The sequence below is a fragment of the Polyodon spathula genome, chromosome 10, assembly GCF_017654505.1.
Source record: "Polyodon spathula isolate WHYD16114869_AA chromosome 10, ASM1765450v1, whole genome shotgun sequence".
Lineage (NCBI taxonomy): Eukaryota > Metazoa > Chordata > Actinopteri > Acipenseriformes > Polyodontidae > Polyodon > Polyodon spathula.
The window spans coordinates 6,600,666-6,618,278 of record NC_054543.1 but is presented as its reverse complement, the minus strand read 5'-3'; the positions used below and the strand labels follow the sequence as shown (position 1 = coordinate 6,618,278).

At 39.1% G+C, this 17,613-nt stretch overlaps 1 protein-coding gene and 1 long non-coding RNA gene across 6 annotated transcripts in view; one reads left to right on the top strand and one right to left on the bottom strand.

Moving 5' to 3' along the window:
- Positions 1-1,123: 1,123 nt before the first annotated feature.
- LOC121321981 lies at positions 1,124-9,140 on the bottom strand. Of its 2 annotated transcripts, none has more exons than XR_005950992.1 (3): positions 7,740-9,140; positions 5,815-5,896; positions 1,124-2,522 (listed from the first exon to the last, which is right to left on the bottom strand). It is a non-coding gene; the product is annotated as an uncharacterized LOC121321981 (long non-coding RNA). The 2 variants fall into 2 exon arrangements; XR_005950993.1 differs by lacking the exon at positions 7,740-9,140 and adding an exon at positions 6,621-6,745.
- Positions 7,082-17,613, top strand: part of LOC121321980 (serine protease HTRA1B-like) — a 23,240-nt gene continuing 12,708 nt past the window's right edge. For 2 of the 4 annotated variants that reach the window (XM_041261367.1, XM_041261365.1), the window contains exons 1-3: positions 7,082-7,648; positions 13,784-13,883; positions 14,103-14,307. In XM_041261367.1, the coding sequence (XP_041117301.1) occupies positions 7,186-7,648; positions 13,784-13,883; positions 14,103-14,307 (768 nt within the window). In that variant the 5' untranslated portion in view covers positions 7,082-7,185. Of the gene's footprint in view, positions 7,649-13,780; positions 13,884-14,102; positions 14,308-17,613 lie in introns of all 4 variants that reach the window. The other 2 variants (XM_041261366.1, XM_041261364.1) reach the window with 1 other exon arrangement.

The window sequence follows — 17,613 nt, the reverse complement described above, 5'->3', positions numbered from 1 at the left end:
CTACAGATCATATGATTGAGTGTTTTCAAGTTATGAACATAAATATGTAATGCATCTCAATAATCATCAATTCAGTTGCTCAGGGGCAGGCTGCTGTTTTCATAACAAAAAGAAATGTGAAACCACAATGAGGTGTCAAAAGTTGGTTAACACAGACAACCAAAAATGGTTCAAGTTGGTATCAGCTTGCAAGTTTTGATTTGAGAATTTTTTTTTTATTTTTTTTTTGTGATTGTATTGCACCACCCCGGAGGGATATCGCAGCGACAGAGAACTGCTAACCCCCACTCTTGTGATATAGGCACATTGGGCTGGAATACCATTTATTCATGGGCTGTGTGGCAGTGCAGTGCTGTGTTGAGGCATTGTGTTGGTGGATTATCCAGGTATAGTACAGCTGTAATTTCCAAAGCAGTACAATCTTTCAAAAGAGTAAATCGACTAGCTGTTGAGCGAGGGAGGAGTCGTGGGTTAAACCTGCCAATCCAAATATACTGGCTAAAAAAAAACAACTTTGGTACCAGGGTAGATATATATCTATATCTATATATCTATATATATATCTATATCTCAGGATGTCCACTTTTTTAAACTAGTGTTTAACTAATCACTGCCTGCCCCACCTCCACTTCAAAGAAAACACATACTGTAATAGTTACAGTTAATATATGTTTGTTTTTATGTAATTAAGTTAAAACTGTTGCTTTGCGCACTTGATTTTTTCAAACCTGTGCGTGATAATTGTTAGATAATCCAGTTTATAATATGTTTTGTTGCGCTATGGCTTTGTTCCTCAAGTGATGTGGCTGCTTTTAATTTTGCATGTGTTTTGTTGTTTTTATATTCAAAGTTTTGTCAAGGTAACCCTTGCAAGCACTAGGGTTTGTATAAATGTGGTTGTAATGTCTATACAGTGGGTTCACTGCTCATTTCTGGCTTGTTCTGATCTGTAACTTTTATGTTATTTATCTGTTATTACACATTTTCTAAATCTGAGAATTGTTCAAATGTTTTTTGAAAATTCTATAAAGAAATAATTAAAACCACTGATGTCAAAATGATCCTATTTAGTCTTGTCTAATTTAAAAAAAAAAAAAAAAAAAAAAAAAAAATGTAACCTTCAGATAGTTTTATTATAGGTGTTTTAAAAGTAATAAACAAGAATACTTGGTGTTTTAATGTTGTTTTGTTTTTATTTCTGTGACGTCATTCTCTTTATACAGTTTTGTGTTGTGCCTTTCTTAAATTTTCAAATAACCAAGGTTTTAAAATAAATATAAATAATTCACTTTCACCCTGGGCATTAAATTTGACTCGGGTCACCTATGAAATGAGTTTGAAGGTAAGAAATTGGACGTTATTATGCAGTTTGGCAATATTTTGTAAAGACATTTTAATAAAAATAAAAAGCTGTCCACATCGTCTGCAGCTTATCGAATAATCAAACCTAACGGTATAATGTTCAGCGAGTTACAGTAAAGGTTTTGTCATCCCTTGTATTGGTGGGGATAGGATTTCAATAATACCAGCAGCCTTCAGTAAAGTGCGTCTGCCCTAAAGGTTAAACAATGACCTGTGCCTCGGAGCAGCCATTTCAAGGACCCTACTAATGGATTTGAGCAGTTTCAATTACACGAAAACACCATGATTTGATTTCGTACAACACCCTTTTAATGAGGCCAGGTCATTCCTGCTGGTTCTGTTTGTGTATCCTGTTTAATTACTGTTCTCAGATAAGGGGTAGTTAGTTACCTTGTCCATTTGAACTCCTTTTGTTTGTGTTGCGTCATTTCCACAAGCTAAAAAGAAGACTAACAAGTAAAAGAAGTTTTTATTTTTTGTGATCAAATATTTTCAAAAAAATGCAACAATGTGTTTAAGCTATTGGGCATGAACAAAATAGATTTAACCCACAAGTGTCTAGGTAAGTTTGTGCTTGGAACAGTATTTTATTCATAAAAAGTGCTTTAAATGTTTTTTGGGTTTGTTTTTAAAAAGCTAGATGCTATAGTCTCCTGGATTACCTTTTGCAGGTTTTCATGCAATTGCTGTGCATATTGAGACAACAGTGCCATCTACTGAAACAGACTTTGGTTTTCTTTTTTTTTGCTTCAAGCATTCTTTTCATAACACCACTGTAAAGTATGTATTGGGACTTCCTAATAACAAGTGAATTCTGGGAATAGAAAAGGGGCAAATAAGCCAGTGGACTGAGGACCTAGATCTTAGTGGAAGAATGCGTATCTCTACAGAACTTGGTATTCATGTAATAGCAGGAAATGAAACATCGGTGCAGAGTCGAAGGCAAATAGATTGTATTTATCTTCCTCTTTGTGGGAGTTGCCAATGTTTGTTGGCTGCTGCTTGGAGGTTGGGCAAGAAGGACTTCATGGCTCTTCACTGAGAGATGTTCCATAGTCTGCCAACAAGCTTGAATCCTTCCAGCCTTAAATCTCTGGCACGCGGAGAGGATCCAGACAGCTCGGAGCCCCAGACTCCCAACACTTTCCAGAAGCAAGAGCCTGGCAAAAAGAATTTACAGCCTTCATTTACAGAAACAGACAGACACTCGGGAGTTAGCGCTTCAGGCATGCAAGTGCAGTATCGTTATTCTTATCAATATTGGTAGCGAGAATGCAAGTAGTTACTCTTGCCAAAGAGGAAATGCAGGTGGAGCTATTAATGTGACTATGCAAAATTCAAACATACTGAGATGAACTAGGGAATGCAGTGTTTGAATTCTATACGACATCACGCAGTGGAAGAAGTGAAAAGAAGGTAATAAGAAGGGCACTGTCTTTTTTTTTTTTGCTGTGGCTATTTTCTTCGAGAGTATGAAACTATTACTACGCTAACAAATAAGTAAGTTTTGTTATAAATATACTTATTTGACCTTTGGCTGTTGCAAACTGATGTTTTAAGTTTAAACAAAAAAAAATGGTATTGTGTAATATGATGTTACTGTAATGTTTTGATTGCATTCTGGTAGACTGGTTTTAAAAAAAAAAAAAACATCCACCTTTATTTTATTCATAAATTCCTTGTCTAAATTTGTGGCCACCTGCTCACTGGAATTCACTCCCAGTGAAATCAAGACATCTGAATATAGTTACTCGGAATACAACACTTTCCTATTCTACTCGTCCTATCACCAAACACATGGAACATGTCATTCACTTATTAATGTGAGAGCGACGCATTCTGTTAGAATCGCAGGGCGCTGGGACTTGCCGCAGCTGTCGGTACAACCAGTGACATAGCGCTTAGAGATCCTGACTTCTGCAACGAGCAAGGGTGCAAATAGCAAACTGGACCAGACAACTGGCCCAAGCAAGTTAACATCTGCGGCAGGACTAATAACATGCAGCGTGCAATACACACAGCTGCAGGCTGGTTCAGAGCATATAATCAAACAGGGTGGGCCCAGCAATCGACACCAGTAAACCATAAATAAGAGGGTGAGGGAGTAAAAGCATCACATAAATACAGACTGAGGCAATAATCCAAATCTACTCAACTGCAATAAGCAGTTACTGATTCTTATTGCTTTGTCTACTGACTCATGTATTAAACTTTTTATGGTGTATAGGCTGGATGTTTTTCTGTTGCTATGGTATTTATAGAACTAGAAAAAAGGTAAACATAATACATTATTTATCATTGACGCAAACAAAGCAAACTGTATTCACGGAGTGTTTAACTGCACGCCAGTTAGATATGTGGTTACATAATTTTGAAACGCTAGGCCATTACATGGAAGGCAGAAATCCACCGTGCTGGGCTGTTAAAATAAATTAAATGCTTATGTACTGAAAACAGCAACATAAACATGAATTCAAACTAAATCTGGTACTTTATCTGAACATGGGTGACCCACCCCCTATTAGTAACTGCCTTTTGTTTCTCTGCCAGTGGTCTCTGAGAACAGAGTATATGTTCTTTTCAGTCTGTGGACGGATGGAGACCGGCCATTGCTGGTGAAGTCGTGACTGATGTTAAGGGCTGGTGGAAGACATGTAAAGTGACAACAACAAGAGCAGCTGGAAATAATATGGTTATGGTACAAAGTGTCGAGCAATATATATATATATATATATATATATATATATATATATATATATATATATATATATATATATATATAGAACTTTCTCTCTCTCAACATTAAAGACTCCGACTTTTGTAGTTAAACGATGATCAGAATACCAAATCGAACACGGATCTCGAAGTTTATTTACTCAATAAAGTTATGGTATCAGTGGAACGAAGTACTTTGCCAGTCTATGAAACGGTCAATAGCTTCTTGGACACCACACCACACACAACACAAATGTAAATATAATATATATATATATATCTATATATATATATATATATATATATATATATATATATAATATATATATATATATATATATATTCATAAACAAGACTGAAAAAAATATATACACACATACAACCCATTACAAATAATAGCACACAAGCTCCCTCTAGTGGACCCACCATCAAGCGTGGGTTTCTGGCCCTCGACTTACAATGAACGACTTCATTCAAGCAATGTTAAATATCCTACAGTGTCTGTTCTGTGCATAAGCATATTGGACTTGCACAGTCTTCAGTGCACAATGCAACACTAATATGCTTCCCCGCCTCACAATCAGTCCTGAGGAACCCTTTCAGGTGCTGGAATAGTTAGCAAGCATAGCAGAATGCAGTGCTGGGTGGAAACAACAATGGAGAACCAGACAGAAAGCAAATAGGATATTAAAGTCCCTTTAGCGGTTTTGGGAAAACAAGCAGATGGACCATATGGATCTGCATTTACTCGTTTCTATTTTGAAAGCCAAGTGGAGATCATTCAGTTATACATCATCGTGTTCAAAAGAACGTGAGGATACATTTGTTCCAGTGTAACCGTGTTGGTTTTGTAAACAGGTGTCATGGAAGCACAGTGCTTGCATGGTCCTTGCTTTGTCTTTAGACAGTAAACTATTTGATGTATGTGGGTTTCCTTCAGTTATTAGAGCCATTAGCATAGGTGACTGGTTGTCATTAAGCACAGAACTAACTGCTATTATTTAAAGGCATACTCCTTCTTTAAAGATGGACGAAAATATGTTGACAGTATCAGCAAAAGCAAGTGCAGAACAGATCATAAATGTTTAAGAAAGACAAAATAAATAAGAACCAATAGAGGCCCAGTGTGCTGGGTGGATAATGAGCTGATACAGGTGAACTCACAACAATGTCAAGAAGCTTTATCAGTACTGTACCTCATGTTCTGAACTGTTGAGCTGAGGGACTGGGTGTAAACTCAGAAATCTGTAGTCACTGACAGTTTCTGCTGATAGTCTGGCTGCCCATTGCTACGAGTCCAGAGATGCCAAGGTCCGAGCATCCAGGGTGGGGGTGAGATTTGGGGATACTCCTTTACAATGGACAGGAATGGAAACAAAGCTCCTATTGCATAACAGTTTCACCCATTCCAGGTTTTACTACAAGCTTGGTTAACCACAGTGTTTAAGTGTAACAGGTGTTTGTTAACGTGTGTGGGTCGTCACTGCATAGCAATGAGGCAGACATAGCATTGGGTGTTAACACGCTGCACAGACGCGCAGATTTAATCACACCAGTGCTGCCAGTAGGGTACCAGCAATGATAGCCTTAGAGTCACATTTAATAAAGAAAACAAAGCAAAGCTAAAAATAAAAGTTTGCCTCACAAGGCGAGCGCTCGGCTGGGCAATGTCTTCAGAAGCACCGCCTTGCAGTTTAAGGGTTCCGTAGTATTTAACCCTGCGGGGCGAAAGCTCACCTGGGCTGTGGCTGTGTGCAGGGGTAGATACTCCTGGGGTTAGCGATGACTCCATAGCTTTAACTCCCAAGTTGAAACGAGTCTGCAACACAACATGACACAAGACACAGCAATCTTTCTCTCGCACCCGTCTTTATGGCAGTGGCCACAATAAGTTACAAAAATGAAAACGAGTGAGTCCCACTCCATATAATTCCAGCTGAGAAAGAGGCTTGGCAGTATTCTCTACGCTGAAAATGATGTGGCGCCCATTTCCTCAATAGCAAACACGATGGGAGTACTCATTGTGAAGGCGTTAAAAAATAACTGTCGCTAAAATTGTAGTTTTAATATGACGCTATAAACTTTCAGGCGTCCTCTCAAACAGCTTATAAATTACACCTGTCCCGATTTGAAAATTAAGTTGATAGTCCCACGGACTCTGAATCGCCAGTGGTACCATATGAGAGATTACACCAGCAATCAAAACTTTCACAGCACATATCTCTAGTAACAGTGATCTGTCGCTCCTGTTCATAAAGTATTTCAATTGTCCACAGGTAGGAAGCAAGCCTTGGAGTTTAATTGCAAAAATAACTACGACCCCATTGGCACTAATGGAGTGGGAGTATTGGGTATTTTGGATTCACTTCACATTGTGCAAAAAGTCAAGTATTTAAAAAAAAAACAACAATAACAACAACAACAACAACAACAGCAAATAAACTTTATAGTACACAAAAGATGTTAGATATATCTAAACTATAATGTGATAAATCAAACAGACTATATAATAAGGTAAATCACTAAACTGCACTACACAGTACCTTTTTTGTTTTTTTGTGACGGTTGAAATACAGTAGAGCTGTACTCTGTTGGTAAAAGTTAGTATTATGCATGATGATTGCTGTTGGCCGTTTCAATAATCTTCCCAAATTGAACGTCACGGTCAACCCCACCAATCGCTGGCGTTGTATATTGTCTCCAAAAGTGTGTCACGTCAAATGGAATGACTGAGCCTCTATAAACTCTTGTAAAGAAAAACAAGAACAACGAGCACAAGAGAAAGCTTCTCAAGATAGGTCGGATGCAACGGTTTACACGGCTGTACTGTAACTAACCATACCAGAGCAAATAGAAGCTTGAATCGATTAGTATACTTTTTTCACTTCGTTACGTTTTTGTATTCCGTTCTGACTGACGTTGTAGTCACTGAATACCTCATACCCATGCAAAGTTCTTTTATAATTATAATAATAATAATAATAATAATAATAAAAAAAAAAAAAAAAACTTCGTAGAACTTTTGGGGGGTCGAAATTGTAATAAAAAACTAAATTCTGCATTCCTTTTTTCCCCTTCTATTTGTAATTATTATTTTAATAAGCTGTAATGTTTTTGCAAGTTTTCTGGTCCGGTTTGCTATTTGTACCCTTGCTATTTGCAGAAGCCAGGCTCTCTAAGCGGTATGTCGTTGGTTGTCCCGGCCGATGCGACAAGTCCCAGTGCCCTCCGATTCCAGCAGAATGCCTCGCTGGGGACACACTTGACCTATGCGACTGCTGTCCGGTCTGCGCAGTCGGGGAGGGAGAGTCCTGCGGCGGCTCGGGGAGGCTCGGGGAACCGGTCTGCGGAGAAGGGCTGGAGTGCTCTGTTTCAGATGGCGTGGCTCACTCTCTGACTGTGAGACGGAGGGGCAAAGCTGGGGTGTGCGTCTGCGAAAGCTCCGAAACAGTTTGCGGGAGCGACGGCTTGTCCTACAGAAATATCTGTGAACTGAAAAGAGTCAGCCAGCGTGCGGAGAAACTTAGGCGGCCGCCTGTAATCTTCATTCAGAGAGGAGCGTGCGGACAAGGTATGTAAAAATTATCTTCCTGTTCGGTTTTCTGTCATTCATCAGTACCAAAAATATTGCATTGATTAATCGTGCTAAATATGAACATTACCTTAAGTACTGTCAGACTTCAGTTTCAAGTGTTTCTGAGTTTATTACTGAGTATCGATCAGGTCCTTCTTTCCTGCTAACGTTTTATCAGCTTCTGCCAGTTGCTGCAAAGAAATTCAAACCCTATTGTTCATCATCGTATACAACATTATACGAAATGATATGTAGTCCTACTGTCGTTATACATAATTACACAGTACTTAAACAAATACAACTAACGGGTCCTTGCGTATAATAACTGTTAGGTGCTAAACAGTATCAGTTTTAAGAATAAAAAAGCGCATTGGAATGTCTCGTTTTTTTTTTCTTTCTTTCTCCTCCCCAAAACAAATATTAAGTATTGCTTGCACAAACAAGTCCATTCGCCCACTTAGTGAATTTGCAGCCTCAGACTGCTAGGTGCAGCACGCGGTGAGTGGTCTGGTTGCAATCATTTCTTTGGCGTTTATGTGGTGCGAAACGTGTGCCATTCTCAACAGCCTGCGTTGAGATCTGACAGATGGCAGTGTCTGAGTTTTTCCAGTGAATCTGGGTTAAATAGCGTCTGTCTGCAGTATCTCACTGCCATGTGCACGTTTACATTACTATTTAATGATTATTTGTTTCCTTTTACTTTAGTCTCCCAGAAGTAATATTTCTGTACACTGTTAAATTGTAAGGAAACAGACTTCATTGACAGGGTACCTTGTTTGAGCTCACCTCGCCCTTAGAACCTGCTTTCCACAATGATACCCTGCAAGCCAAAATGCCTGCTCCTGATAGCTGGGATGGAAATGAGACTTCCATTGCACTGCAGTTTAATGTAATCCAGGTTACACTGTGTGAGCTCAGCGAGACAGTCGTGAGCACGGTATCTGTACACGATGGCTAATTCAGCACATGGTAAAACCTGGAATGGGATTCTGACAACCATCCCTGCTGGTGAAATTAAATAAAAAAGGGAGAATGTAAACCAGTTTGTGTGAACTCTGTTGAGGTCGAAGTTGCCATCCCAAAACTTTGAAAAAACATACCAGTATATGCAAAACATACCAATATATGCAAAACATACCAGTATATGCGTTATGAAATAGATAGGAAACTTAACATGGTACAGTTATCCACACAGTGACCAAAGGGGAGATATAGCACACTGAAATCTGACAAATCACTGGGAACTATGGTAAAGCACAAAAAAAAAAAAAAAAACCCACACATTGTTAGATTGTTAATGTACACTTAATTCATCATATAGACATGGGTATAGCATGGAAAACTGCAAAGGTGTTAGTGTGTGCTCAAGCTTAGCGACTTTCTCGGTTTAGGGATACGGTTGGGGTTGGATGTTGGGTTGAGGTTTGGGTTGGGTTAAGTGTGGCAGTAACCTACTTGTATGTGTTTGGAATTTAACAGTCTACAGTATTAAAACATACCTTAGTGAACTGGGAGTCAGCTACAGAGCCATTAAAAAACGCTTCATACACTGCTGCAGTACATGGTTTTCCTTTGAGGTCCCAAGCACCACCCAGACCCACAACCTGATTAGCTTCTGAGATCTGAGGTCAGGCACCTGCAAGGTCGTATGCCTCCCCGTTGAAAAACTTCTGATATTAGCAATTCCAACTCAGTCGAAGGGCGCTTTGCTAGTTTATAAGGCAGCACTTCATAATTCTGTCCTCTGTATAAAAGATCATTGTTGAGTTGATCTGTGCCCTGGTTAGCAGCAGGAGGGCAGTCAGAGCTTATTAAGGAAATACGAGTTGTTGTTTCTCCAGCCCTGCAATACAGATTTTGCCAGGAGGATTTATTAATAGCTCTTGGAATGGATGCAAATGAATGTGGTGCACAAAGCCAGAGTTTTATAACATAATGTCCTGCTTTTGTAACACAGCATATTAAGTGCATTACGGCTGATTTACCTATAAGCTTTTCTACCAGCGGAAAAAGTTTGGACCATTTTTTTCTAACTGGATAAAAAAGTAGTTATTACAGATAGTTAGATGCATGTAAGATCCCATAAATTAAGGATCTCATTGGCCTTTAAGGAATGTCTATACTATTTGGGTCTACCTTTAAAGAGCCTGTGAAAGATCATTAAAATAGACCCTGTTGTGTTCAGGAGAATACTGTAATCCATTACAATCAAGCACACTTATATTAGGATATTAAAGCCCTCTCCATGAGCATCATTTCAGATACCTCAATACATAAATCCTTTTGTGTCTCTGCTCAGTGTGTTCCTCAGTGACTGCAGTTCTTCTAGTTGCACTTGTGCCAGCCTTACATTCTTAACTAGAAACGCAGCTATTGCATAAATCCATCATGTCAGGCAGTTTGGTTCCAGCTGTGTGCAATGCACCAAATAAAACAGACGGTTTTAATATGATTTTACTGCTCTGTAAATTCTAAGCAATTAAAGCATCAATTACTGTAGTATCAGCGGGAAAGACGACTCCTTAATCATAATAAGAAAGACCCTGACGCCATTGGTTTCGAGGTTGTACGTTTTGGCTGCTGACTTTGTATTTAGAGCCCCCAGAAACAACAAGTAGCCAGCCATTGTCAGCAGCTCCCTGTCACGTCAAGCAACCACAGCACATTCTCTTCAAGACTACTATAGCATGAGAGCAGTGGATGTGGCTTTTATGCAGCAGTTTTTTTTTTTTTTTTTGCTGGTCAGTATGTTTTTGTAGCTTACTCTTTTTGCCAAATTGTGATTCTAAAACTTTTCAGACAAAAGGAATTTCAGTATTTTTTTTCCCATTGCACAATGTAATTTAAACTGTATCTGTATGCAAGACTTGTAAACATGATCTTTCTTTAAGCAGATCTTTTTTTTAAAATGAAATTACTTGTTCGCTATAATAGGTGCTTCTGTCAAAACTGCACATGTGGGACTTAATTGATCTGAATTGTAAACGTGTACTTTACAGTGAGGGTGTTTGCTCTGCATCCCATATGCACTATTGCTGCAGCTGCTGCTGAGGCAGCTAAGGGAGAGAATCTCAGTCCTGCAACTCAATCCACTGCCCAGCTTCCGAATGGAAAAACACATAAAACACAAGTGTCAACAATATCCTGGGAGTGACTCTGAAAAAAGATGCAAGAGGAGTCATCTGAGACTGATGCAGGCAGAACTGTGAAGGGCAGTGTGGAAGTCCTGCAGCCAACACAGAGTGACAGGCAAGCAATGAGGGCGCAGAGTGGACTCCCGGGACAGGAAGAAAAGTTTCCAGAGGGAATGCAATAAGGTCAGGAACCCAGCCTGACATTCACCAGGAGAAGTAACTGAGAGTGTTGAGGAGGGGGTCTGCTGCTGCTTTCAGGGGGGTAATAATAGACAAGTCAGGTCTGCCATTCTGAAAGAAATACATTGAGGAGGGAAAAGTCACAAGCAGCAATCATTGGGGCTTTTTTATTATTTATTTTTTTAAATTCACTAATTCTCCATTACTTCCAACGCTTCAAATTCATTTGTTTCTTTGTTTTACCTTGCGTAATTAGTTGCATGCCAATTAATGTTTTTTTTTTTTTTTGTGCATTAATTTCATGTCAGCCTTACTAGCTCTGTTAGCACTGTGGTGTAAGTAGAGTGCAGTAAATATGTTCTGTTTGTGTTGTCTTGTCAGAACCCTTGATATAAAGTACCTGTAGAGTATGTATTGCTGTTGAAATGGCTGCAGAAACCTGCTATGAGCACGGCTTCAGTTAAATATAAAAATAAACCAGTGAGGTGGCAAAATCAGGCACCAGGAGCCTCTGGCAATATGACCTCTCAATAAAACGTGACAGCAGACATTAATGATTTCAGTCATTGTCTGCCCCCCCCCCCCCCCCCCCCACTCCCACATGAACTCCAGTACTCATGGTGAGGGTTAATGGGGCCACCAAAACAGTTACCCCAGTCTGGATAAACACTTGTTTGGTTTATAACCATATTTTGAAATCCTGTGTGGGTTTTTTTTAGACTTTGTTTTTCTTCCAGTCATGCACAGCAGATGTTTTTGTTTGGGACATGATAAACAATCCCCACAGTCTAGAGTAACTGTAAGATACCGAAATACAGATGCACAACTGTTACAAAACTGACTTGTGATGGCTTTGAACAGCACTCTGGTCGATATATCCTATATATATATATATATATATATATATATATATATATATATATATATATATATATATATATATATATATATATATATATATATATATATATATATATATATATAATATTCACACAATACACAATATATTTATAACACTGTAGACAGGAGCCATGGGTAGGTGGACGTGCAGGGTTTACAACAAAAACACAAGTGCTAGTGTAATGGCATTATGGGTAAATGGTAGCCATGACAATCTAGCCTAACAGGATGTGGTGGATATCAGCTAGTATCGTACAGCACCGATGCAATGGGATAGAGTCGCAAAGCTATCTACTCCAAATTGTCATTTGCCACATATTTATCTGAAAAAGAAAGAAGAAAAAAGACACTACAATTCTAAAAAACTTCAGTTTATGTCTGGTTTGGGAACTCTACTGGCCGTGTTTATCTTTTTTTAAAACAATTAGCGAGTGATGATCTGGAGTCAGTTATAGCATGAGAATTAAGCCCAATATGTATATTTCTACGTGGTTTGGTTAGGGGTATGGGAATATTGTTATCTCTGCATTAAAACAGTATACAAGTTTACAACATGTAAATGTATGCTTAAAAAGCATAATGTGTTTTCAAATGAATGCATAGCCGATGGTAATTCCACATGGTAATCAAACAGATTGTGGTGTGATGCTGTGAATAACTTTTCCATTGCAAGACCCTGCTTCCATTACTCCTGGGAGCTTGGAGCACGTGCAAAAGGAATATCTTAGCATGAAATACACAGTGCTGTACTGCCAGAGTGGGCTCTGGCCTCACAAGTGCAATAAAAGGCTGGCCGATACTTAAAGGGATCACATCTGCATTTGTGAGATATTTGTGATCCCGCTCTGTGAGTTATTTCAACTTTTTTTCTGCTTAGATTGCTATTTACCAGAATTACTAATTATCCCAGCAGTTTTCAACCACTTTCTTAAGCTGAATAGCTGAAGTGAGGTGTGGCATTATTAATAGGACTGATGCAAGTTACTGTGGCAGCCGGGAGTTTATTTTTTAATTAAAGGTGCACCCATAAGGGTTAGCAGTGACTTTCCTGGGCTTATAGTTGCACAGGTGAATTGAACATTCCTAAAGTGTTTTTTTTTTTTTTCACTTTGAAATATAACACGATAAAGCAGCACTCCCTACAGGTTTGAGTTGCAGTGAAGAGTAAGTGCATATTGAAAGCATGGTAAAGCACATGCACCAGGGGTCATTTTGGATTAGTGATGGTCGACTGTAGTTCCTAAACATTTAATCAAACTTGTTAAATCATTATTTTGCAAGTCACTGGCAGAGAATCAAGTATGTCCTCCTTTGACGGTAATGAATGCATTGATTCGGTCCAAGCTTGGCCCAGGATTCCACAATCTGTTGCTGATTCCCGCTGGGCAGGGAGATGAAAGTCTGTAGCTGGAGCTGAGTCAACATCAGCCTGTGACTCCATGAGCTTCCTGCCCTGACTCTGTTATATCACCCCTTCACACGATTCATAACGTGTTTTGTAAGAGGCAACATCGGGAATGTTTGTGTGCCAGAGCTCACTGAATTAATGGATTGGATTTCACTTACAAAAAGTCTGTTATATCATAGTTCAAAACTTTGATTTCTAGACACAGAGAATAGGTCTATAGCTATAGCTGCTGTGTCTGAACTGTAACTTCCATTACAGTGGGGTGGACAGTTTATCAGTAAGGGGGTCTTAATAATGCTGCCACTCACTCAGTACTTCTAACTCTTCTGATTTTCGTAGGTAGGCATCTCATATATTAAATAGACACCAAGGAATTGTGGGACGCTGTGGATCATGTTTTAAATCCTGTTGGTGCGCAAACTCATGTCACGAGAAGAGTGCTGTGTGAAATTTGGAATTACCCTCTTACGCTTTTTGGAACATTGTGATAATTATTTTTGTCCTCAGCAGGTCAAGCAAACCCAGACAGCCTCCGGCACAGATACAACTTCATTGCGGATGTGGTGGAGAAAATTGCGCCTGCTGTGGTTCACATTGAACTGTACCGCAAGTACGTGTGTGTCAATTGATATCCTCTAGTCTATCACTGTATCCCCTGTGAAAATACTGTACTACTTTAAGGTGGTCCAAAAAAAAAAGATATTTAATACATTTAATATATGAATTAAAAAATGTAAACAAAAATATCAGAAATGGAAAGCAGTGACAATGGAGGCACATATTGAACGTTACATCTCACTGGATTTGAGTCTCTTCCTCCATCTCTCAGGTTGACGTTTTCGAAGAGGGAAGTTGCCGTGGCGAGTGGCTCTGGTTTTGTGGTCTCGGAGGACGGGCTGATTGTCACAAATGCTCACGTGGTGGCCAATAAGCACAGAGTGAAGGTGGAGCTGAAGAATGGGGCCACTTACAATGCCAAAATCACGGACGTGGATGAGAAGGCGGACATTGCACTAATTAAAATAGACACTGCGGTAAGCTGGACTATAGAGGGCTATTTTAAAAGTAGTGAAAAAGGGTAAGAAAGACTTGATTTAAACACCTTGTTGGAGGTGGACGGCAGTGTAACTGAGCAATCAGAGCTGGTAGAGAATTCATCTGAACCACACGTTCATGGGTTTGACTCTTCCCTACTGACAGCAGACATGGCCAGGCATCTTAACAATAAACTCACTCTTTTCAATTTCCCACATTGAGAGCCATGACCCCTCTGTCCTTGTTCCTAACTCTTTGAGATATTGGGTCCCTACTCAGTGCACAACTGTGTACTGTGGTTCCCAACGTCTCTGAGAGGCAATTTGAGGCTGTGGCTTTGTGTAAACACTGCATACGAAATGCGTTGCTGAGTGTGAGACTCAGGTGGTCTTAATATCAGCTGTACAAGCTCAGGAATTGAATGTATAGTGTTGTGGTGGCAGGATATATTGGGTCCCCTGAGTCAAAATGGAAACGAAATCTGTGATAGAGAAAGCGGGAAAGACTTCTCATGCTAGGATTGAGAAATAGGGGTAGATAATTCCTTTGTTTTCCTTGGAACGGGTCTCAACAGAATAAAACAAAGCCAAGGATGATTTACCGCAGCGCTGGACACGGAGCTTCATGTGAGGTGGTGGGGTGATTAAACTGGAATACAGCAGTGACCTCGTCTGACACAGATATTTAAGGGCAACTGAGAGACATTTGTTAGGTAACTGTGTCATATCGCCCTCAGCTAGACTACTCCTTACTTTTAATGTGTGTTGTGAAGGATGTCACGGCATGTGTCAGCTTGCAGGCTGGCAGTGTTATTGTGGTACCACAGAGAAACGTTCTGATTTTCCCCACACTAGATAACAATACTTTTTTTTTCTTCTACACCTGGCTTTTAGATCAGCTGTTTTTGTTTTATGTAGGTTTGTTCCTTTCTACCCACATTTACAGAAAGAATACATTTTCATTTCCTACTGTGCTGGAAAATAGGTGGGAGTTAAAGCTTTGTGAATAGGGTTGAGTGTTTCACTTTATTGGATCTGGTTTAGTAGCTAATCAGGGTGAACACAGCACAGTCGACCTGACTTCTCATTTAACAGAAAGTTCTCTTATAAGTGTAATTATAGCAGTTGCAGTGTCTGCCTGTTCGGTGGATATGTGTGGTAACCTTAAATGCTATTAAAATACAAACAATACATAGTAACCCTCATGCGATTTAGCTACAACATCCCTCTGTTCTACAGTATCCACGGCAGCTGTTGCTGGAGAATGAACCCAATAGTTAGAACTGGTAAGTAAAGCAACATGCAGTGAAACTAAAAAGAAAAGCATGGGTTAATTGAATGAGCTATTGTCATTAAGGTCTGACTCAGATTGGCAAGCAACACATGGTTACAGTTGGAGCATAAAACATGTACAGACAAGTCTGCTCTGTACATTGATAGGAATTGCAGAATTTCTCTCAATGGGGGAAAATCCAATCCTATTGTATTACCGAAAACAGAACCCAAAACCAACCAATGAAAAAGTTGCATATCCTAATTAAACCGTATTAAATCACACAATAGTGGTAGATTTAGAAATACTTAAAGAAACTAAGATTCCATGACAAACGTTTCACCTGGAAGTCTTTTTCAATGTCTTTAAAAAAACAAAACAGAGAATACCAGTTGAAATTGGCTCAATTGGGTTAAAGCGATAAAGTCTGGATAACTTTGCGGCTTGTGGTGATATAATCAGCTCCTGGTGGAAATAACTCTTTTTGTGATGGATATGGAACATGTTTGCTTTTTCCATTTCTGTGAGTCATTTAATTCCGCAAGGCTGTTTTTTGTGATGGAGCCTTGTGGTTTGGCAATTTTGATTGAGGCAGTGGCTACCCAACAATCACGCAAAAAGGCTTTGAAACATGTTTTTTTTTGTTTGTCATTGTATTTACTCCCTGTAATTTCTGATCAAACAAGCCATTCGATTGCCACAGGCACCGAAAAGTAACAGGGATATTGTGTGGAAACATGAAACCTTTTAATCTTATTCTTAGTTTCTTGTCTTGTGTTCTGCTATCAATCAGGGAGTTTATTCATGTGATTCTCCAGTACTATTTTTGCTTGGGTTACAAAATAATACTGGAGAATAGTGTGAACAAACTTATGTGGTCATGTGATACCTTCGACACTAAACAATGCAGCAGGAGCTTTGAATTGTGGGATACGACAGTGATTAACTCGTTTTTTGGCCAGCCAGTGCATATATGTGCAGTCAATCCCCTTTAAATAAATGGCACACTACAATTGTAAGAGCATTTTAAAAGTAAGTGAAAATAACCTCAGCCTGTTCCTACAGAATGACTGCCTCTGGGGAAAGGCTAATTTTAGCAGGTTGTCAAGTACTTTACTGAGAAGTGCTTTGCTTGGGTGTGTTTCATTCTCCCCTAGGCTACAGAAACTTGGGTAGAGACCGGCATTTTGTGGTTACGTTGGTTTGTAACCAAATTTCTGAATCTGCATGTGCTGATATGCAGTAAAGCTAGATAAAACTAATCTATCGCAAAGATTTACATTCAATTATTTTTTTTTTTATTAACTTCAAACATAAGCTGTCGGCCAGAATGGGAGCTACGGGAGCAGAACACCAGCATTAGTGCTATTGCATGAGGGAGTTTCAGTTTGGATTAAACAGTCGACAATATTGAGAGATTGTGGAGTAGTAAAATTTCAGATAAAATTACATTTTATCATTGCACATTTAAAGCGCTGATATTAGAAGGACATAATATGATGAAGACAAATAAGCGCTAGGCTGCAGCTGCACTGTAACTCCCACAAGTATCTCCCAGTGTCCTTTTAATGAGGAGAAAAGAATAACTGGAATGGCAGCATTGGCTCTGGTGCCCTTTTAAACTCTGCCAAGCTGCAGTGCGGGTTAAGTGCAGCATGAACCCAGAGGCACACAGACACAGCTCTGTTGTATTGTCTTACATTGTTCCAAACTAAAGACTTTATCTTGCCTTCTGTAATTAATAATCATAATAGATCTCTGCTTGTAAGTTACACAAACCCTATACTGTAGTTTTATATGTGTATGTGAATGTGTATAATTAAATGGCTATTCTCATAGAAGCCATCTGATACAAAGACATTTGAGATGGCTCTTATCACATCAGCATGGAGGTCTGCTTAATATTATAGAATATTGTACAAGCTGCTGCATGATATAGGCTGGTATTCACTTACTGGCTCTTCTGACCTTGAGTAGGTGAAATTAGCCCTATACTAAAGTATGTATTTTTTATAATAAGTTAGAATAATTAA